Source organism: Rhinolophus sinicus, chromosome 12 (genome assembly GCF_057876585.1).
Source record: "Rhinolophus sinicus isolate RSI-liver-muscle chromosome 12, RSI-T2T, whole genome shotgun sequence".
Classification (NCBI taxonomy): Eukaryota; Metazoa; Chordata; class Mammalia; order Chiroptera; family Rhinolophidae; genus Rhinolophus; species Rhinolophus sinicus.
This window is the reverse complement of record NC_142512.1, coordinates 3,668,605-3,689,304: the sequence shown is the minus strand read 5'-3', so window position 1 is coordinate 3,689,304 and position 20,700 is coordinate 3,668,605. Positions and strand designations below refer to the sequence as shown.

Sequence of the window (20,700 nt, the reverse complement as noted above, 5' to 3'; positions counted from 1 at the left end):
CACTTTTCTGAACATAGAGTCTTAGAGTGGTGGGTGCCAGGGGCAGAGCCCTACAGATAGGGAGCCCCTTGGGTAAAGCTTCCGGAGTCCTAGAATCCACTGATGTGGGTCCCAGGAGTGGGGTGGCCGGGAGAGGAAGGGAGCTGTTGCCACCGACAAAGGCTCCGGCAGCCTCTGAATCCCCTGCGACCCCGCCCCCCGCCCACAGTAGAGGTTTGACCTCACTATGAGGCAGAATCTGCTGGAGCCTGGCCCTGACTATGAATAAATGAAGTAGGTAGCAGCTGACACAGCCACCTTTGCAGAATCATGGCTGTGCGGCATTTCTCACTCCAAACTCCTCCCAGCCTCAGCCTGGCCCAGTACCTGAAATCCCACTACCGGAACGGATGACCCATCAAGCTGTTAGAGGGCCCAAGGTTCAAACACCAAGGCCAGGCAGCCAGATATCTGTCCCCAGGGAAACAGGGATCCAGGCTCCCAGGAGAGGGGGGGGGCACAGGGCTGCCAGGAGCCGTGGGCACTGAGGCCACTGTCTGCCCAGCAGACGTATATCGGTAGTATCCTGGTGTCGGTGAACCCGTACCGAATGTTTGGCATCTATGGGCCGGAGCAGGTGCAGCAGTACAGTGGACGGGCCCTGGGAGAGAATCCCCCGTGAGTGTCTCTCAGGCTGGGGGAGGGAACTGTCCTGGGCTCTCCTGGGTCCCTGTCTGAACTTGGTGAGTCCCTGGCTGCCCGTCCGCCATGAGTCAGGACTGACGGTGGTGGGCAGCCCACCTGCTCAGCCTGACGATCTTTCCCCCAGCCTGGCCACAGCTCCTACTGGGTGGGAGGCCACTGTGGCTCAGACCACGGCGGGGAGCATTGCAGGGAGCATTTCCCCAAGGGTTGGGGGGGAGGAGCAGAATTGGCTGGACAGAGATGCCCCCACACATCCCCTGGGAGGTTTGGAAGCATGAAGACAGGGGTCCTCCCCAGTGCCCCCTGTGGCCTATCTCTCCAGGCATCTCTTTGCAATTGCAAATCTTGCCTTCGCCAAAATGCTCGATGCCAAACAGAAGCAGTGCGTAATCATCAGGTGAGCGGCAGGTCAGGCGGGGGCCTTGGTGCATGTGGGAGGGGTAGATGGCGGGGCCTCAGGCAACGGGCGTTCATCGGGACAGACCTGCTGTGGGACTGGGGAAACCACTCGACATCTCTGGGCCAGCCTGCCTGCCCGTGTCCTCTTGCATTGTGGCGTGGTTGGGGGGGCCCAGAAGAGGCAGTGAGTTGGGTGAAGCTCACTCCGCCCCTTTGCTCGGTCAGTGGGGAGAGCGGCTCTGGAAAAACTGAGGCCACAAAGCTGATTCTACGCTACCTGGCTGCCATGAACCAGAAACGGGGCATCATGCAGCAGGTAAGTCTGTCTGTCCCCAGGGCCCTCAGGTGAGCACCCCTTGTGCTCCCCAAGAGGCAAGACTTCTTGGCTCACTTGGATGGGAAGGGTTGCACCAAGAGCGCTCTTAGGACTTGAGACTCTCTCTGCCAGCCGTCCCAGGGAGGGTCTCCCAGGGTCCCCTCCTGCCTGCGTCTGTCCAGCTCTCCTGGGCCTGGCCAGAGGAGAGGCCACATGAGCAAGGGGAGTCACTCCACTTCTCCCACCTGGCCTCACCTTTCTGGTTATGGCTCTGTTAGTCGTCAAAGAAGCAGGACAGGCCTGAATGTGGGGGAGGTCCATGGGAGGAGGGGTTAGTAGATGCCGGGGCACTGAGGAGGCCAGGCCAGGGTCTGCAGGATTGAGGTCTGCTGAGAATCCTCTGAACCTGAGAACGTTAGAGGTTACCCAAGGACCTACTGTGTGCTGGGCCTGGGCTAGGCTCTGGGAAGGCAGGCAACAGTAACGCAGACTGACTAATGTTCCCACCCTTATGGGAATTCCATTCTAGTAGAGGAGAAAGAAAGAAAAATAATACCCAAGTAAATTATGTTTATGTGAAAGGGTGGTAAGTTATGGAGAAAAAAAAGTAGGGAGGAGGATGGGGAGTGTTAGGGGTTGTAATTTGAAATGTGGTGGTCAGGGTATGCCCTACGGAGAGGCGAGGGCATGGGCCCTGAGGGCGTCTGGGGGAAGAGCAGGCAGGCAGAGGGAAGAGCACACGCAAAAGCCCTGGGGTGCAAACAGGTCTGGTGTGCTCGGTGCAGAGTGGCAGCATGGAGTCCAGGTGAGGGAGGACGGTGGCTCAGGCCAAGGAGCTGGACCGCAGTGCAGTTCAGAGGACAGCCAGCGACTTGTTGAGGGACCAGATAGAGTTGTAAAAGACGGACAGTCCAGCAGGCATTGAGCCTAGGCCACAGGCAGCATGAAGCTGCCACCAGCTGGGCGAGAAGGGCTGCAGAGAGAAGACAGATGCCCTTGAGGTGTCTTCTGGGCATCCACACAGAGATGGTGGGGAGGTGTGGATGCACGAGCCTGGAGCTCAGGGAAGGTGGGGCTGGAGGCAAAGGCCCATCAGCTCAGAACCTGACTCTCAGAATCCCCGCCCTGGGCCCACAAAGGTTTACAAGGGGCCACAGTGACCCAGCCAATGGCAATCTCAGCAGGTGATCTTGGGGGCATCAGGTGGGGGCTGCTCAGCCCTCAGTGGGGAGTGGGTCAGCCCAGGCTTTGCAGTCAGGAGGGTTACTTCCTGGCAGGCCCCTTCTGATGCCTACCTTGGCCTGCCAGCCCCTCCCATCAGCCTGAGTCTCCTGGCAGCCAACCTCGGCTCCAGTCAGGGTTTTCAAATCCTCTAAGGTTAGACTTCTGGAAGGACTGGCTAGGTAGGCAGGCAAAAGTGTGCGTGAAGCCCTTCCTTGCAAGTGTGGAGGTGCCTTCAGTTACATCACTCCAAAGCCTCGCAGCAGCCTGGGGCAGGGACATTGGTGTCCACTCACGGATGGCAAAACTGAGGACGCGATGGCTTACGCAGGGTCCCAGAGTGAGCGGGTGAGGAGCTGGGACATGACGCTCACAGCGGAGCACTATCTGGCAGGGTGAGGGAGGACGGTTGGAGCTGCGGGACATGGCAGGTGTGCACGTTTCTGTGCCAGGCACACGGTAGGTGTGAGAATGTGCCAGCCAGCTAGGATAACCATGGGCTCATTTCCTAGCTGCTCTCCGCCCTGCTCATGTACAAGGTGTGATAAAAAAAAAAACATGGTGAATGTTTAAATTTAAAAAACTTATTACAGTAAAAGACACATTGCCATTAGTCCCCCTCAAAACACTCCCCCTCGCTTCTAACACACTTATCCCATTATTCTTGCCACTTTCGGAAGCAGTTCTGGAAGTCCTCTTTTGTGAGTGTCTTAGTTGTGCTGTCGTGGCTGCCTCCATGTCCTGAATCATTTTGACTTTGGGGAAGAGGCAGAAGTCACATGGTGCCAGGTCCGGTGATTAAGGTGGATGAGGACACACCGTAATGTTTTTATTTGACACAAATTGCTGTACCAGAAGTGATGTGTGACATGGAGCCTTTCCATTGTGATAACAAAATATAGTGAATGCTGCTGCTGAGTGCCATCCAAAGGAAAGGCAGGGATCTTCAATACAGGAAGTGGGGCATGGTACATTAGTAACAGTGTGACAAGTTTCAGCTTGCTTGGTCCAGTCAGTTGGGTGTGACCTACAGTTGAGAGAAGATGTGGTTTAAAGTGTGCCGTAAATCTTCTTCCATCATGACAATGCTCCGTGTCACACATCGCTTCTGGTACGGCAATTTGTGTCAAATAAAGACATTACAGTGTGTTCTCACCTACCTTAGTCACCGGATCCAGCACCGTGTGACTTCTGGCTCTTCCCCAAAGTCAAAATGATTCAGGACATCGAGGCAGCCACGACAGCACAACTGAAGACACTCACTTCCAGAACTGCTTCAGAAAGTGGCAAGAACAATGGGATAAGTGTGTTCGAAGCGAGGGGGAGTGTTTTGAGGGGGATTGATGGCAATGTGTCCTTTACTGTAATAAGTTTTATGTAAGCATTCACCGTATGTTTTGATCACACCTCATATGGACAGGCCAGATCTAGGACCCCTGTCAGGCAGGTCTGGATTCAGTGTCATAAACAGTGTCCCTCATCTTGGCCCCTCCCTCCCCAGTCTCCCATTGGTCAGCAAGATGGAGCCACTAACCCACAACGAGCACCTCCCAACGTGCCAGAAAAAGTCTCAGGGCTCCCTCTCGTTGAACTGGTTTTGGCCACATGTCCTCACTGGACCCAGTCATGCCTTGACTACCTGAGTCTTGGGCCACTGGGCTGGGAATGTGACAAGGGCTCCCCAGGGGGTGGGGGTGGGAGGTGGATGCTGTTCACCCCCAACCACAGGCACCCCCCCCACCTGGGACCTGGGCTGATGGCCCCACAGGGCCAGATCTTCACCTGCCTGGCTCGTCTGTCCTTGCCCCTGGCCCTGGCCGTGTGCCCCAGCCCTGCGGTCGGCACTAGGCCCAGACAGCAGCTGACCCACCCTCAGGGAACTCGCAGACTAAGGGATAGTATAGGCCACACCAGGCAGACCCCGACTCGCTGAGCAGCCCCAGGATAGCCCCTGCTCCTCTCTAGGCCTCAGTCTGTTCCTCTGTACAATGGGCACAGGATTTCCTGATAAACAGGACTGGGGGGTGACCAGATGGAGGAAACTGGCACTGTCCCCAAGGTAACAGGTATTATTTCTGCAGAGACCAGGCCTCCAGGCCTCCCCTGCTGCTCCCCTCAGAATTCATCCTGAGAAAATGAAGTCAGCCAGAGACAACACTGCACACACAGCTACGCACATGGTGTTGTGCTCTCACTCTTACAGACGCTGGCACCCAGGGCACATACCTCACCTCTCCGAGCCTCAGTCTCCTAATCTGTAAAACAAGGGCGATATTAGTGCCTACTTCATAGGATTGTCAACTATGATATAATTAGGCCAAAGAGTCCGGCGCATAGTAGGTGCTTAATAAATGCAAGCTGTGATTAGCTGTGCTCTGGGTGGCTCTGCTCTCATAAAATACTATTCCTCATTTCTTCCGTTTAGCAGATGTTTGTTCAGGGTCCTATGCCCCAGGTCCTAGTAGCTGCTGGGGAGCCAGAGGTGGGCAGACAGATTCCTGCCTGTGGAGGCTGACATTCCAGAGGAGAGACAGGATACAAAGAAATGAGGGTATTTGCCAGTGGTACTGAGGGCTACAGAGGGAGAGAATTCTGATGCTCACAGGCAGGAGAGTGCCTGAGTGTCCAGGGCACAGCCAGGAGGGCCACGGTGCTGGGCAGAGTGAGGGAGGGGAGCTGAGCAGGAGGTGAGGCCAGCAGGGGCTGGGCTGTGCAGGGCCTTGGGCGTCGCTGGAAGGACTTGGCTTTGAGCCTGAGTGCGTGGGAGAACATGACCTTGAGGGAGCACGGGCAGGATGAGGCAGGAGGCTCCTGCAGGAGCCCAGGTGAGGCGTGTGGAGGTGAGAGGATGTCCCCAGAACCTTGTGGCAGGTGGACCCGGCACTCCCACACCTGGGGCCTCACTGCAGTCCCCAAGCTTGTGCACCTGGCGTCTCTGAGGCTCATGGCTTTCCTGTCACCTGGTGGCTCTCTGCGCACCTCAAGACCCCAAGGGGTCGGCCAGTCCCTCCGTGGTTGGAGGCCCCTGGTGTTGTGGGGGACGGGGGGCAGTCCTCCAGGTGACCTGCTTCTGTTCTGTCCTTGTCTCTTTCTCCTCTCGCCTGGCTGCTCGTGAAGATAAAGGTACGTGGAGTGTGTGAGTGCGTGTACGTGTTCATGCTCGTGCCTCTGTGAAATGCATGTCTGGGTGTGACAGCAGATGGACAGGAAGCAGTGTCTAAAGGCCTGTCCTGCCGTGGGCTGCCTTGTGAAAGGCCCGAGCTGGGAGAGGGGAGGCTGGGTCTGCGTGTAGGGATGGAGCAGCATGAGGTCGGGGCACTGGGGGACACTAGGGAGACCTGGGGTTCTCTAGGGAACCACTTCTGGTTGCCCCTCACAAAGGGGGTCCTTGGGGAGGTCTGTGTCTGGGGAAGCCGGGTGGCCCTCGTCACGCTCCCCACTCCAGACTCCCAGAATAATCCCACATCTTCGGGGCCCAGATCCTGGAGGCAACGCCCTTGCTGGAGTCCTTCGGGAATGCCAAAACGGTCAGGAACGACAACTCCAGCCGCTTCGGGAAGTTCGTGGAAATCTTTCTGGAAGGGTGAGTGCAGCAGTGGAGGAACCCCCGAAGTCCCTGCAACACACTCCATGTCCTGGCACAGCCCCCGGAGCAACACCGGCTGTCCTCACCCCCACCCTGCCCACTGGCTGCCCAGGCGCGCTAATGGTGCGCCCCCATTTCCAGGGGTGTGATCTCTGGTGCCATAACCTCCCAGTACCTGCTTGAGAAATCCAGGATTGTGTTTCAGGTGGGCCAGGCTCTCCCAGGCCTGTGTGTGCTGGGGTGTGGGATGGGGTCGGTGTGTGTGTGTGTGTGTGTGTGTGTGTGTGTGTGTGTCTGTGTAGATACACACAGCACCTGGACCACCCCGGGGGGGGGGGGCGGTAAATGTTGAATTAATGAACAAATGCATGTGTATTGTGAGCATGTGACTGAGTCCCCTCCCCTCCCCCACGCCCTGCAGCCACATTGGCTCTTCCCTGTCCCTGAAGCCCCAGGCACGATCCTGCCTCAGGGCCTTTGCACCTACTAGTCCTTCTACCTGGCGCGCTCTTCCCGTAGACACCCACCCCTCACCTCCTGCAGGTCTCCCCTGAAACGTCATCTCCCCAGGGGAGCTAGCCCATTAAAAGTGCTGCCCCTCTGCCCCACACGGGAACTCCCCACCTCCTTTACTGCTTTATTTCTCACCACCTGACATGTTTTATGTTTTCACCGGTGATTTGCTGAGTGTCTGTCTCCCCAGCTAGGAAGTGGGCTCCCTGAGGCCAGGGGCTTCTGTCTGCCTCGTTCCCCATTGTGTCCCAAGGGCCTAGAACAGGGCCCTGCCCACAGTGGGTGCTTAGCCACCCTGGCTGAGCCATCAGGAGGCCTGCGTGTGGTGTCACCTCTGTGGGCACACGTACATGTAGGTGTGTGTAGCCGGTACACGTGTGAGAAGGGCCACTTTTATTTCTCCAAAAAAATTAAATCCTGCCCAGAGCCCCTCCCCACCATATCGGGGCTTCTCCTATCCCCCCCCCCACCGCCTCCCGCCAGCCAGTGCCAGCCTGGGAGCTCACTCTGCACAGAGGTGCCCAGTCTCATTTGCAGGCCCTTGTGTGTATTTATATTTGTGGCCACACCTGGGCCTGTATGTGTGTCTAGGGGTCATCTAGGTGGGCGGCTCCCTCTTTGCAACCCCCCCCCACCCACTCTGCAGGCCAAAAATGAGAGGAACTACCACATCTTCTACGAGCTGCTGGCCGGGCTGCCCGCCCAGCTCCGGCAGGCCTTCAGCCTGCAGGAAGCTGAGACCTACTACTACCTGAACCAGGTGAGCACCAGCAGGGATCTGAGGGTCTCCAGCCCTGGCCCCCTGCGCCATCACCCCAGTGGGCTGAGAGAGCCAAGTCATGGTGTCCTGATGGCAGCGAAGGCGATGGAGGTTTGGGAGGGCAAATTGGATTTGAGGTGTCTCATCACGGCAAGCAGACAAAGCTGGGGCAGGGGAGGCCTACCTGACTCTTCATTTTTCTGGAGCCTAGAACAGAATTAAGCGGCCTGGAGCTACTACACATCCCCTCTAGTGCCTCAGCTTCTGCATCTGTAAAGTGGGGGCAGCACAGTACCACTTTCCAGGAATGTGTGAGGACTAGAGGAAGGAAATAGATGTAAAACGCTTACCACAGTCCCTGCTCAGAGCCTCCCGGCCTATGGGAACAGAACGAGAGCCGAGTGACCTGCTCAGGCCACACTGTGGGGTTGGGGCAGAGCAGGGGCCTGGAGGGCTCCCGGCCCTCGTGCAGGGCCCCTGACCCCTCACCCTGCCCTTGCCCAGGGTGGGAATTGTGAGATTTCAGGGAAGAGCGACGCGGACGACTTCCGCCGGCTCCTGGCTGCCATGGAGGTGCTGGGCTTCAGCGGGGAAGACCAGGACAGCATCTTCCGCATCCTGGCCTCCATCCTGCACCTGGGCAACGTCTACTTTGAGAAGTATGAGGTGAGAGAACGCCACAGCCTGCCGTGGGGCCCCAGCACTCTCGGGACACGGGCGCCTTCTCAGAGGCCTAAGAATTATTTATATCTGCCTCTCAGGTTACGCCATGCACACACGTAGCATTAGTTCTCCCCCACCCACTTTGGGGTTGTGCGTGGTTTACTTATTGATATATGAGAGCTCTTTACATATGTTAAGGAAATCAGCCCTTTGTCTCTGATATGAATTGCAAATACGTTTCTTGGTTTATCATTTCTATTTTGACTTTAGAGGTTGTTTGGTGTTTGGGTTTGGTTTTTTGTTTTAGCCATGCAGGCTTTTAAAATTATTTTCAGGCATTTCATTTATCAAGCTTTCCTTGCATAAATTTTAGACTTTTTATCATTTTTTAGAGAAATCTATCCCTCTAAAATTATAGCAGCCTTCTCCCATAATATTTCAAGACCTTTAATGATTTTCACGTCCTTTTTTTAACATTTAAATCTTTGGTTCATCAGAAATTTGCTCTAGTGAGGTGAGAGGTAGGAATCCAATTCCTTTATTTCCAGGCAGTCACTCAGTTAGCTAATCCTCCATCTTGAGAAATACATATTTATCATATACTAAATTCCTATGTACATTTGCGTCTAATCCCAGAATTTCACTGTGCATCATTAATCTATTTGCAAGCTGTGTCTTTCCCCGTACTGTTTTCATTATTTTACCTTTATAACATGTTTTACCGTCTCGTAGGGCTCCCTGCACACCTATTTCAGAATTTTTCTGGCTCTTCTAGCTAGTTTATGTTTTTTATATGAACTTTAAAAATCAGCTTCTCCAGCTGAAAACACACTCCTGTTGGTATTTTGCGTAGACGGATGCACAGGAGGTGGCCTCGGTGGTGAGCGCCCGGGAGATCCAGGCTGTGGCCGAACTGCTACGGATCTCGCCTGAGGGTCTGCAGAAAGCCATCACCTTCAAAGTGACCGTGAGTCTCTGGGCGCTGGACTCTTGCAGAGCCTCCTGCCAGTGTCTGCACAGAGCGACTTTGTGCCCCATCCTGTGGGGGCCCTCTGTCCCCCTTCCATCTCCTCCTGTGCCATCCATCTTCTGGGTCGGGCCCAGAGCGGGGTAACCTCAGACCCCAAAGGCGTTAGGCACCCAATCTCTGGGCCTTTGCATAGGCTGTTCCCTCTGGCTGGAATGCTCTTCTCTTTTCATACCTACTCCTCCTTCAAGACCCCACATAGGTGTTCCCGCCTGCAGGGAGCTGTCCCTGCCCTTCCTCCCTTCCCAGGGCTCATCTCATTGTGTTATGTCTGCTATGCCTCTGTCTCCCTGTGAGACCGGCACCCCCCACCCCTACCAGCATAGCCAGGCAGAAGAGGGGACAAGGCTGTCCTGTTCCACCCCTGGCCGACTGTGTACCTAAGACCTAAGTCTCAGGTGTACCTAAGTCACACCATCTCCTCGCCCCCCCCCCCCACCACACACACCCACCTCAATCCCCGGGGGAGGTGGTGGTCAGCCTACTGCCACTCAGGGCCATGTCCTTCCCTAGGAGACAATGCGAGAGAAGATCTTTAGCCCCCTGACTGTGGAAAGTGCCGTGGATGCCAGGTGAGCCCACACCCCTCTCTGCCCGAGCCTCCAGATGCCTGGCCCCCACCGTGCCCACCCAGCCCAACACCACCTCTTCTCCAGGGATGCCATCGCCAAGGTCTTGTACGCGCTGCTGTTCAGCTGGCTCATCACCAGGGTCAACGCGCTGGTCTCCCCACGTCAGGACACACTGTCTATCGCCATCCTGGACATCTATGGCTTCGAGGTGGGCTTCCGGGGTGGCTGAGGGCAGGGCACGGAAGGCTTTGTCTCTGCCTGCAGCACAACCGTTATCTATCGGGTTCCCTCCCTTACTATTACGCCCTTGTCGTGTACCGGTCCCTTCACTCCCCACAGGCACGCCTTGAGGCCTCTGGGTGCCGGACCCTGTGCTGGGCTACACAGGGGACCCTGGAAAGGACCAGACCTGGGCCCTGCCCTGGGGGGGAATGGGGGACAGACATTGACAAACACATATGGTCAGAGCCATGACAGAGGCAGCCTGGTGCTGGAAGAGCCTAGAGAAAGCCCTTCGCCGGGCAGGGATCGGAGCTTTCTGGAAGGGGAGGAGACACCCCTGAGCTAATTCCTTAAGAACTAGGAAAGGTGGAGGGAATGGCGTGTGCAAAGGCTGAGTGTGTGGCGGGACGTGGCATCTGGGGAGCTGGAAGTCGGGGGGCGGGGAGCAACTACTGTGTTGAGGGTACAACGGGCAGAGTGGTGAGAGACACAGCAAGATCATCATAGTAAAGTGTAGCTAAGACTCACGGCATCTATCATGTGCCAGGTGCTATTCTAAGTACTTTGTTTATGAGTTTACTAATCCTTACAGGCACCTTATGAAGTGGTATTGTCATCCCTGTTTTACAGATGGAGAAACAGGCACAGAAGGGTTGTCCAAGGTCATATAGTTAGAAACATTGGAACCCTGGAAGAAGGTTCCAGAGCCTGGGCCTTTAAGCAATGCCTAAGCTGCCCCTCACTGGGACGTAGGCTGTCAGGCTCAGGGCGTGTAGTGGGAGCCACAGCGCGTTCTGAGTGGGGGTCTATGGTCAGGACTCCAGCTTTCTGCAGCTGCGGCCATGGAAGGTGGGGGGCACTGAGCCTGAGCTGGGGCGTCGGGGGTGGGCGGGGGCTGCTGCCAAGGAGGGACCAGGCTCAGCCTCACCACCTGCCCGGCAGGACCTGAGTTTCAACAGTTTCGAGCAGCTGTGCATCAACTATGCAAATGAAAACCTTCAGTACCTTTTCAATAAGATCATCTTCCAGGAGGAACAGGTGTGCACCCCCACCCCGTCCTCACTGACCAGAGGACCTCTTTGGTGACAGACGGGATATGCTGGTCCTTGAAGGGCAAATCAGAGGTTGTCAGTAGGCCAAATGGAGGGAAAGGCATTGTAAGCTGGGGACCAGCACATGTCAAGGCCTTTGTTCTGGGGGGGGAAGGTGCTTGGGTGCTGAGCCCAGAGAAGAGCCCTCTTGGAGGGCCGTCCTAGGTGGAGAGAGGAGCAGGGCCCAGAGATCATTTATGTTGCCCTGCTAGGGAGTGAGCTCCCTGTGCTAGGAGGCATGCGAGCAGAGGTGCCCCTGGCGAAGTCCCTTCAGAAGGATTCAGCCTGGGAGGCCGGGTGGGTGGGACCTGGGCAGGGCTAGAAGGCTGAGCTTCTGCTGCCTGCAGGAGGAGTACATCCGCGAACAGATCAACTGGCGGGAGATCACCTTCGCTGACAATCAGCCTTGCATCAACCTCATCTCACTGAAGCCCTATGGCATTCTGCGCATCCTCGACGACCAGTGTTGCTTTCCCCAGGTGGGCCATGGGCGCTGTGTGAGCCTAGTCAGGTTGCTCAACGTCTCTGAGCCTCATGTCCTCATCAGGCCTGAGTCCTGCCTTCCTCTCTGCTCTGGCCGGGGGGTGGGGCCTCAGGACACCCAATATGCCATTCACAACCTGGGGTGATTGAGGCTGGATAGGGGGCTGCAGGTGTCCAGAGGAGGAGCTACACTAGCCTAGGAAGTCATAGAAGGCTTCCTGGAGGAGGTGACCTTGGAGTTGAGCCTCAAATTCTGATTGGAAAACACAAGGGTAGGATGGGTGTTCTAGGCAGTGGGACTAAAAAGTGCAAAGGCTGCTGGGCTGGAGGGGAGGCAGCTGGGAGCTAATCAGACACACTTGTCTGCAGAGGTCCACTTGGGCCTCCCCACCTAGGGCAATGGGCAACCAGGAGAAGCTATGACTTGTTCTCCTGCCCAGTACTCACTGGGAACCAGTCAGGGCTGGAGAATTTGCTACTAGGCCAGGAACAGGGTGCCCAGGCTCCCTGCCCACCCACTGACCCCCACCTGCCCCCAGGCCACAGACCACACGTTTCTGCAGAAGTGCCATTACCACCACGGCGCCAACCCACTCTACTCCAAACCCAAGATGCCACTGCCCGAGTTCACCATCAAGCACTACGCAGGCAAAGTCACCTACCAGGTGAGACCCAAGACGGCCTGCGCGGCCTCCAGTGCCACAGCTCTCGGCTGTTGGAGGCGTAGAAACACAACACGGGCTCCAGACACTGCCACCTGATGCCCGTTCTGGTCCTGCTGATCCTCAGCTGTGTGACCTTGGACAAATCGCTTTAACCTCTGTGAGCCTCAGTTTCCTCATCTGGAGAATGGGGATAATAATGGTACCCGTCTCATGGGTGAGTGTGAGAAGTCTAGGGCTGACAGTGGTTTTGATAAAGAGCAGCTATTATCAGTAGTGATACTGTAGCACTGTGCTCACTCTCGTCACTTATCTCAGACACGTTCCTACCCTGGCGTGGTCTCAGGCCAGGATTCTAAGCCTCTGTTGCCATCGGGGCCTCATTTGTACGATGGGCACAGGATAATGTTCTCCACTGAGGATGGGACCGAGACCCAGACTGGTCGTGTGAAGGGGGCTAGTGCCGCCTCTCCTGGGAGTGGGAGGATAGAGGGGCAGGAGGAGAGGGGACCATAGCAGGGGCAAGGCTGCAGTCCCTCCTAGGACAGACAGGGAGACAGGCCTGGAGGACAGGACCAAGATCACCCAAGCGCTGTAGGGAGGAGGGGAAGAGGAGGGCAGCAGGCAGGCTGATGGGCGCTGGGGTGGGTTAGCTCTCTACCCTGGACTGCATGGGGCGGGGGTGGGGTCCAGTCCAAGCTGCCCCACATCCCCCTTTCAGGTGCACAAGTTCTTGGACAAGAACCACGACCAGGTGCGGCAGGACGTACTGGACCTATTCGTTCGGAGCCGGACACGGGTGAACAAGCCTGACCTCCTCCTGCTCTGCCCCTGCCCCTGAGCACCCAGCCCACCCACAGGCCACTCTCCCAGTCCGAGAAATGGGGTCCTGCCTGGTCCTGCCTCTGGCTCACCCTAGCCCCAGCCAGGCCCTGGCTCCATCCCGACCCTAACCCCATACCCACCCAGCTTTGTCTTGCTCTGTACTTTCTCCCATTCCCGGCCCCGCCCCTGGCTGGCCCCAGTGAATTGCCCTGTCTCTCCGCTGGCCCATCATGGCCACGCCTACCCAGCCCATCCCCTCATTGAGTGGTTCTCCATCCCGCCCCATATTTCATCCACCTGCCTCTTTTTCCTCCTCTGGGAGGAAAAGGGCATCCATTTCCTCCTCTGTGAAATGGGCACCCTCCTCCTGAGATTGCCAGAGTTCATGACCATGTGTGTAATAGGCTACCTCAGGCCCAGGCACAGTCAGTGCCTGTGTGTCCCTCAGACTGAAGACAAAAGTCATGCCAACCACGGGATGGATCCGTTGGAAGGTGCTGAGCACCCTGACTTGAAACATATGCAAGCCAGGAGGACAGTGGCCTTGCATAGGGGGCAGGGGTTCAGTCGGTTAGTTTTCTGGTCCCTCTGACCTGGAGCTGATTCCTTTTGTTCTCTCTCTCTCTCTCTCTCTCTCTCTCTCTCTCTCCTGTCTCTGTCTCTCGGTGCCTTGACCACTACCCTGGGCCTGCTACCCCCCCCCCCCGTCCAGGTGGTGGCACACCTCTTCTCCAGCCATGCCCCGCAGGCTGCCCCTCAGCGTCTGGGCAAGACCAGCTCTGTCACCCGGCTCTACAAGGCACACACAGTGGCAGCTAAGTTCCAGCAGTCGCTCCTAGATCTGGTGGAAAAGATGGAGAGGTGGGCGTGGCAGGTGGGCGGGACGTAGCCTCACTTATGACCTTGAGGGATAACCACCTTCCTTCTCTGGGGCCTCACACTGCCCTCCTCCCCGCTGCCCAGGTGTAACCCCTTGTTCGTGCGCTGCCTGAAGCCCAATCATAAGAAGGTATGTGGTGGCTGAGGTCCCTGGGAGAGCCAAATGCTCTTCCCCATGCTGTGTGACCTTGGGCACATGGCTTTGCCTCCCTGGACCTCCATTGGCCCAGGCTACTGTGGGGACTGTTTGCCGTAGATAGTGCCCTTTGCCGTGGGTGGGCCCATGTGCAGACTCCCTGTTGGGCCCTCCCCACAGGAGCCAGGCCTCTTTGAGCCGGATGTGGTAATGGCACAGTTACGCTATTCGGGAGTGCTGGAGACGGTGCGGATCCGCAAGGAGGGCTTTCCAGTGCGGCTGCCTTTCCAGGTGTTCATCGACAGGTACCTCAGTCAGAATGGGTCCTGAGCTCCACAGACCCCTACACAGCCCCCCATGGTCCCAGAAATACACAACCCAGACAGAACAGAGCTGTGCAGTTGCTCAGGTTGTACACTACACAAGACTACCACATGCTAGCTGTTATATGGCAGATATACTTATTATTTTACATTTTTTCCTAGTTCTTTGTGTTGATTCCAAAGAGGAATATTTTTAATAGTTATTATGACGTTTCCAGCAGATGGCAGTAAGGTTTCTTATTCTACTGAAACCATTTTTACAATTGTCTGACTCCAAGAAGTAGTGTTGTGGATGGAGTGGCTTTTTCTGATTAGAAGACACTGAGTAGAGCCACTGCTGGGACCCAGGCCTCCTGGAGATGGGGATAGATGTGGTGACTCTGACCTAGTGGGCCACTGGGGTAGGCTCCACAGCCCCAGGCTGAGTGTGGGCCCCTGCAGGTACCGCTGTCTGGTGAACCTCCAGCACAACCTGCCCGCGAGTGGAGACATGTGTGTGTCGGTGCTGAGCCGCCTGTGCACGGTCATGCCAAACATGTACCGCGTTGGCATCAGCAAGGTGAGTGCCACCCCACACTCAGTCCCTGGAGGCCCCAAGTTCAAGGGCCCCGGAACTGGAGCCTGTGGAATCAGAAATGCCCAAGCTAAAGCTTCCTGTCCCAGAGGCGATCCAGTTGAGCTTGGTAAATGGATCGCTAATTCCACCTCCAGACCTTTGCTCAGGCAATTCCCCTGCCTAACGAACCTTCCCCCTGTCTTCCACCTCTCCAAACACAACCCATCCTTCACCCTCTCCAGGAGGCTGCCCTGTCTCTTCTGTTTCCATGGACTTCTGGCGAGGGAGGGGTCCCCAGTCCAGTCACGTGGCCCTTCCCTCCCTCAGTCCTTGCCTCCTGTCCTCAGTTGTTCCTTAAAGAACACCTTCACCAGCTGCTGGAGAGCATGCGGGAGCATGTCCTGAATATGGCGGCCCTCACTCTGCAGCGCTGCCTCCGAGGCTACATCATCCAGCGGCGTTTCCGCTCCTTGCGCAGAAAGGTCATCCTGCTGCAAAGCCGGGCTCGAGGCTACCTGGCCAGGTGCAGCCCAGATAGGGCAGGACTCCCTGGGGCCCTATGGCTAGGCTTGGGAGAGGCCAAGCCTGAACTTGGGTAGTAAGCTCCCTGTCCCTGGGGGTATGCAAGCAGAGAGTAGGGGCCTCTGCAGGAAGGATGATCAGGTTCTCTGCGTCTCTGCTTTTGGATGTCCTTCTGTCCCAACCCCTGTCCCTCGTGACTGGTGGGTGGGAATCCATCCAGCCAAGAAGGACCCTGGGACTCTGACCTGACGGGAAATACATGGTCCAGGCTGTTTAATCCAGGCCCTGACACTTAATTTGCTGTGTGACCTTAGCTAAGTCCTTCCCTCCTCTGAGCTCCAGTTTTTGTTTGTGCCAAAGGGTCCCAGAGTAAAGTGTGGGCACTGGCACCCAGGCCAAGCTAGCATGGGCATCTCTGATCCTTGTTCCCCTGTGACCCCAACCCCTAAGCTCCCACCGAGACACTGCTTTCCCCTCCACCCCCAGGCAGCGGTATCAGCAGATGAGGAGGAGGATGGTGAAGTTCCGGTCCCTGGTGCACACGTACATGAGCCACCGGCGTCACCTCAAGGTGCAGGCCTCCCCCTTGCCCTGTCCCAGGAGCCAGACCTGCCCGTCTGGGTCCAGGGCGCGGCAGGGATGGGGAAGAGGCACTTAGCTCCTAGGAGGAGACAGTCTTGGGTTCGAATCCCCGCTCTGCCACTCACTAGCTGTGTGACCTCAGCCCCTCTCTTGCCTTGCTTCCCCATCTTCCCCTTGGGGTTGGAGAGGGTTAAATGAGTGTTACACGTGAAGGATTTGGCCTGGTGCTGGGTTCACAGTGGGGTCTTCAGTAATGGGGTACGATTAGAATTTGGCAACTGGACCAGCACTGCATATGGTTTTGCCCTTACCTTGGCGCCAGTTTTGCCGTACTGTCGTATAAACCAACACCAGCAAGACAAATGTAAGCCCCAAATCATTGGGAAACTGTGGCTTTTACTGAAGGTTTTGTGGAGCAACGGGAGAGGGTTCCGTCACACGTCTCTCAGCTACTTCCCAGAAATCCTCTGTGCCTGCCTCCCTTTCCCCAGTGTCACTCCATCTGCCCTCTGCATCTACCTCTCTCTCGCTCTCGCTCTTTCTCACTTCTCCTCTCTTTCTCTGGCCACACCTCTACCTCCCTCATCTGTGAGGTGGGGGAGTCATCTCCAGACATCAGGCAAACTGACCCCTTGTTTCTTGTGCTGGCCACCTTGTGTGAGCTGGCTTGGCCTGCCCGGGCCTGCGGCCGGCCATCGCCTCTGCCTGCCGTTCTCCGCCTTGACCATCTGCTCTCCTGCAGCTGAGGGCAGAGCGGAGGCTCCAGGTGGAGGAGGTGCGGCTCCGGGAGCAGGAGGTGGGTGCGGGGGTCTGGGTGGCAGCAGGGGACAGGAAGAGAGGCCTGTCCCCTCACCATGCAATGTCCCTGCAGGAGCTGAGCAAGCGGGAGGTGGTAGCTGTGGGACACCTGGAGGTCCCAGCAGAGCTGGCTGGGCTCTTGCGAGCAGCGGCAGGTATGTCAGCACTGGACAGTGGGGTGGGGTGGGCACGGGCAAGGGAGCTAGGCCCGTCATGCCCTCCTCTCTCCACAGGCCTCAGGCCAGCCCAGCTGCCCCGGGTGGCCCCCGTGCGGGCTCCCCGGCTCCAGGCTGAGCCCCGTGTCACACTGCCCCTGGATATCAACAACTACCCCATGGCTAAGTTTGTCCGGTGCCACTTCAAGGTAAGGGCTGGCATAGGCCCTGGTCAATGGGCACTGGCCAATTAAAATTGATGCTGTCCTCAGCCTGGGCAGGCTCCTGGCTGTATCCTGCAGGATCTGGTATGAGCCCTTTAGTTGCTGGATTATAAGGAGTCTGAGAGCTCCACACGGGGCTGCGTAGCAGTGGAGGGCCCGCAGGGGCTCATGAAGTCACTGTTTGCCAACCAGTCTGGAAATGTTTCAGAAAATTCAGAATAAGTGGAGCCACGGCTGGTCATCCCTGCTCTAATTTCCTGCCCTCCAGAAAGAGCCCAGACGGGGGCTTAGACTGTCTCTACCACTGGCTCACTGAAAGCCAGTGTCTGGCCCTCTCCAAGCCCCAGGTTCCCCATCTACACACTGGGGAGAGGAGCCCTTGCCTCCTAGGCTCTTGTGCCCCCACCTGGCACAGAGCAGTGGCTCCAGATGTGCCTGTCAGTCCCAGCTCTGTCCCCATGGATCTGCCCTGTGCCCGCAGGAACCTGCCTTTGGGATGCTGACAGTACCCCTGAGGATGCCCCTCACGCGGCTGCCAGTAGAGCACCACGCAGAAGCCATGAGCATCTTCAAGCTGGTACAGGACTGTCCAGACAACCTCTGAATATATAGCCGCTGCCCCTAAGGCCAGGCCACGAGGCCCCTCGTCCTGCCTCCTGGACCCTCCACTAGCCAAAGCCATAAGCCCAGGCCTCTTCCTTGGAGGAGAGACTTCCGTTGGGGGTGGGGGTGGGGGTCTGGCCTTTTTTCTGGGCTGGAATCTGGGGATTAGGGGCTTTTCTTCTCCCAGCCTTCTCCCTGGCAATGGGGCTCCCTCTCTGGGTTTCCAGGGACACCCAAGAATAGACCCAGGTCCTTCCCTCCAGAACTTCCTAAGAAAAGCAGAGCACGCCTGACTAGTGAGCAGCAGCATGGACAGAGCAGGGCACAGAGGCTGCTAATCCAGCCCTGGGCAGGGTTCCAGAGGGCTTCCTGGAGGAGGGGGCATTTGAACTAGGGTACAAGGAGGAGTCAGAATCCCCCAGCCAGGGCAAGGCACAGAGAGAAGAGGAAATTGATGTGGTTAGAACAGAGAATCAAGAGAGCAAAGGCGAGGGGGCATGAGTCCTTGATTGACAGCCTGGGAGCTCAGATTTCATCCCAAGAGCCCTAGGGAGCCAAGAAATGTGCCTCCTCTGGGGCCTGAGTGGAGCAGGAGGTGCGGGGCGTGCTGGAAGCCGGGGTGCAGAGCAGGGCTGAGGCTGTATGGGAGCTGTGGAAGGTTCATGAGTAGAAGAGAAAAAACATGGATGTTGCATCTTGACTTTTCTCATGGTTGGGTGAACTGCTGCTCATCCGGCATCGGATATGGCTATTACATTGTAATGTGGGGGACTTTTTTATGGACGGGGACACATGGGAAGGACATGTTGAGGGTGGGGACCTGGCAGAAACCACTTTTCGAGAGGCTCAGGAGAGTGTTTGTGGCCCAGATCCTGCGTTTCATGGGTGACCCCCACCTGCATGGTACCCAGGAGAATGTCTTCGGGAACTACGTTGTGCACAAAGGGCTGGCAGTGCCCGAACTACGGGATGAGATTCTGGCACAACTGGCCAACCAGGTGTGGCGCAACCCCAGCGCCCACAACGCCGAGCGGGGCTGGCTCTTGCTGGCCGCCTGCCTCAGCGGCTTTGCACCTTCCTCACGCCTCAACAAGTACCTGCTCAAGTGAGTAGAACCGGGTGGGTCTGGGGTGAGGACGGTGACTTTGGCACAGGCACAGGCACAGGCCCAGGGTGCCATGCGAAAGGTCAGGCCAGGAGTGAGGTCTCTGAGCGGAAGCTCAGGCACAGAGGTCAGCCAGGGGCTGCTCTCTGTTTCCACTGGACTCACTGCGGGGCCTAGGAGTCGGGTGAGACTGGATAAAGGACTGCCAGAACTCAGCAGGAGGCAAGACCAGCGTGTGGGGAATTTGGAATTGAGGCATTGACATCATAGGAGTATAGCAGAGTGGTTAGGAGTATAGACTCTAACAGTTTGTGTTCAAGTCCCAGCTCAACCCCATTGGAGCTATGTGACCTTGGGCATGTTACTTAACCTTGCTGAGCCTCAGTTTTCTCAGTCTAAAATGAAAATAATAAGAGTGCCTACTCCATAGGCTGTGTGAGGATTAGATGTATAAATACATGTGCAGTGCTTAGAACAGAGACGGACATGGTCAGTGCTATGTGAGGACAGCCGTCATTAGCATCCTGAGGACGATGATGATGTCCCTCTGCTGGGTGATGGCTGCTTTGTGGCAAAGAGCTCAGGCAGGCCCTGGGTGCGAATCCTCGCTGTGACAACTACCTGCTGTGTGACCTCGGGCAAGTCGCTGCCCGTCTGTACCTCTTTCCTTACCTACAAACAAGGGACGGTGACAGGCCCCACCTCACAGGGTGCCTGAGCTTCACCCAGGCTGTATGCAGTGGGTGGGCAGCTCACTTGCCAGTCCTGTGAATCTATGGCAGTAGGGTCGGCCTACCTGCCTGTCCAGGGGTTCCTGTGGGCACAGCTCTAGGTTCCCTCTGGTAGCCACCGTGGGCCTGCTCCACTGCTGCTCCTGGCCAGGCCCCCCGTAGTTGGGAGGGGGACAGGGAGCCAGGCGTGAGGAGAGCCTGCCACTGGCAGGGATCAGGCTTACTGGTCCTGGGTCACGTTGAAGCCTCACAGCCCTCTCTTGTATAGGTGAGAACTTGGTGGCAGGCTCGGAGAGGGCAGATAAGCACTCTGGTTGCCTGGTAAAAGAATGGAGGGCAGTCCTCCAGAGTCCAGGCTCGTATTCACACCGTGTTGCAGACCCCACTCTGCCAATGACGTTCTGCTCCAACAAGCTTAGGTGGGCCAGCCTGGAACCTCTTTGGCCTATCCTGGGAGCGTCATGCTTCACGCTGCCTTGAAATACTTCTGGGCTAGCTTGGGACCCTTTCAGTTTAGCCCTGGACCGCTAGGCTCGTCTGAGATCCTTTGTAGCCTGGCCTCAGAACTCGGGCGCTTTTTCAGCCTTACCTAAAGCTCTGGGCTGGCCTGGGCCTCCCTTAAACTAGCCTCAGAACCTTCCCCCACCCTGAGCTAGCCTCTTCATCCTGGCTCCAACTCCTACCTACTAGGTTTGTGTCTGATTACGGGCGGAATGGCTTCCAGGCCGTGTGTCAACATCGCCTCATGCAGGCCATGAGCCGGGCCCAACAGCAGGGCCCTGGGGCTGCCCGCACCTTCCCTCCAACCCAGCTCGAATGGATAGCAACCCAGGAGAGGGCTGGCATGGCGCTGGATGTGGGCTGCTTCAACGGTGAGCCACCCTGTCCCACTGTGTACTGCCTTTTCTCCCTCCCTCCCTCGTGGAGGGGCAGCCGGAGTCAGCAAGCCCCAGCATGCCCTGGGGTCAGGAGAAGCCAGAGCTGGTTCTAGAGCTAGAGAAGGACCTGCTGGATATGGCCCTGGAAAGGGCTTCGTGTAGCTGTGGGGCTGGACCTGGATTG

General features: G+C 57.0%; 1 protein-coding gene across 1 annotated transcript in view; it reads left to right on the top strand.

The window, feature by feature from the left end:
- The window catches only part of MYO15A (myosin XVA), a 52,208-nt gene that overhangs the window by 6,668 nt on the left and 24,840 nt on the right, over positions 1-20,700 (top strand). The window contains exons 4-30 of the mRNA XM_088801865.1: positions 548-657; positions 1,007-1,081; positions 1,309-1,399; positions 5,738-5,743; positions 6,100-6,203; positions 6,348-6,411; positions 7,366-7,479; positions 7,984-8,145; positions 8,996-9,109; positions 9,683-9,741; positions 9,826-9,949; positions 10,906-11,001; positions 11,402-11,533; positions 12,077-12,202; positions 12,921-12,998; positions 13,737-13,885; positions 13,988-14,033; positions 14,220-14,344; positions 14,804-14,921; positions 15,266-15,441; positions 15,927-16,011; positions 16,765-16,818; positions 16,894-16,975; positions 17,054-17,184; positions 17,681-17,776; positions 18,672-18,907; positions 20,329-20,510. Coding sequence (XP_088657991.1) covers positions 548-657; positions 1,007-1,081; positions 1,309-1,399; positions 5,738-5,743; positions 6,100-6,203; positions 6,348-6,411; positions 7,366-7,479; positions 7,984-8,145; positions 8,996-9,109; positions 9,683-9,741; positions 9,826-9,949; positions 10,906-11,001; positions 11,402-11,533; positions 12,077-12,202; positions 12,921-12,998; positions 13,737-13,885; positions 13,988-14,033; positions 14,220-14,344; positions 14,804-14,921; positions 15,266-15,441; positions 15,927-16,011; positions 16,765-16,818; positions 16,894-16,975; positions 17,054-17,184; positions 17,681-17,776; positions 18,672-18,907; positions 20,329-20,510 — 2,935 coding nt within the window. The remainder of the gene's footprint in view (positions 1-547; positions 658-1,006; positions 1,082-1,308; positions 1,400-5,737; positions 5,744-6,099; positions 6,204-6,347; positions 6,412-7,365; positions 7,480-7,983; positions 8,146-8,995; positions 9,110-9,682; positions 9,742-9,825; positions 9,950-10,905; positions 11,002-11,401; positions 11,534-12,076; positions 12,203-12,920; positions 12,999-13,736; positions 13,886-13,987; positions 14,034-14,219; positions 14,345-14,803; positions 14,922-15,265; positions 15,442-15,926; positions 16,012-16,764; positions 16,819-16,893; positions 16,976-17,053; positions 17,185-17,680; positions 17,777-18,671; positions 18,908-20,328; positions 20,511-20,700) is intronic.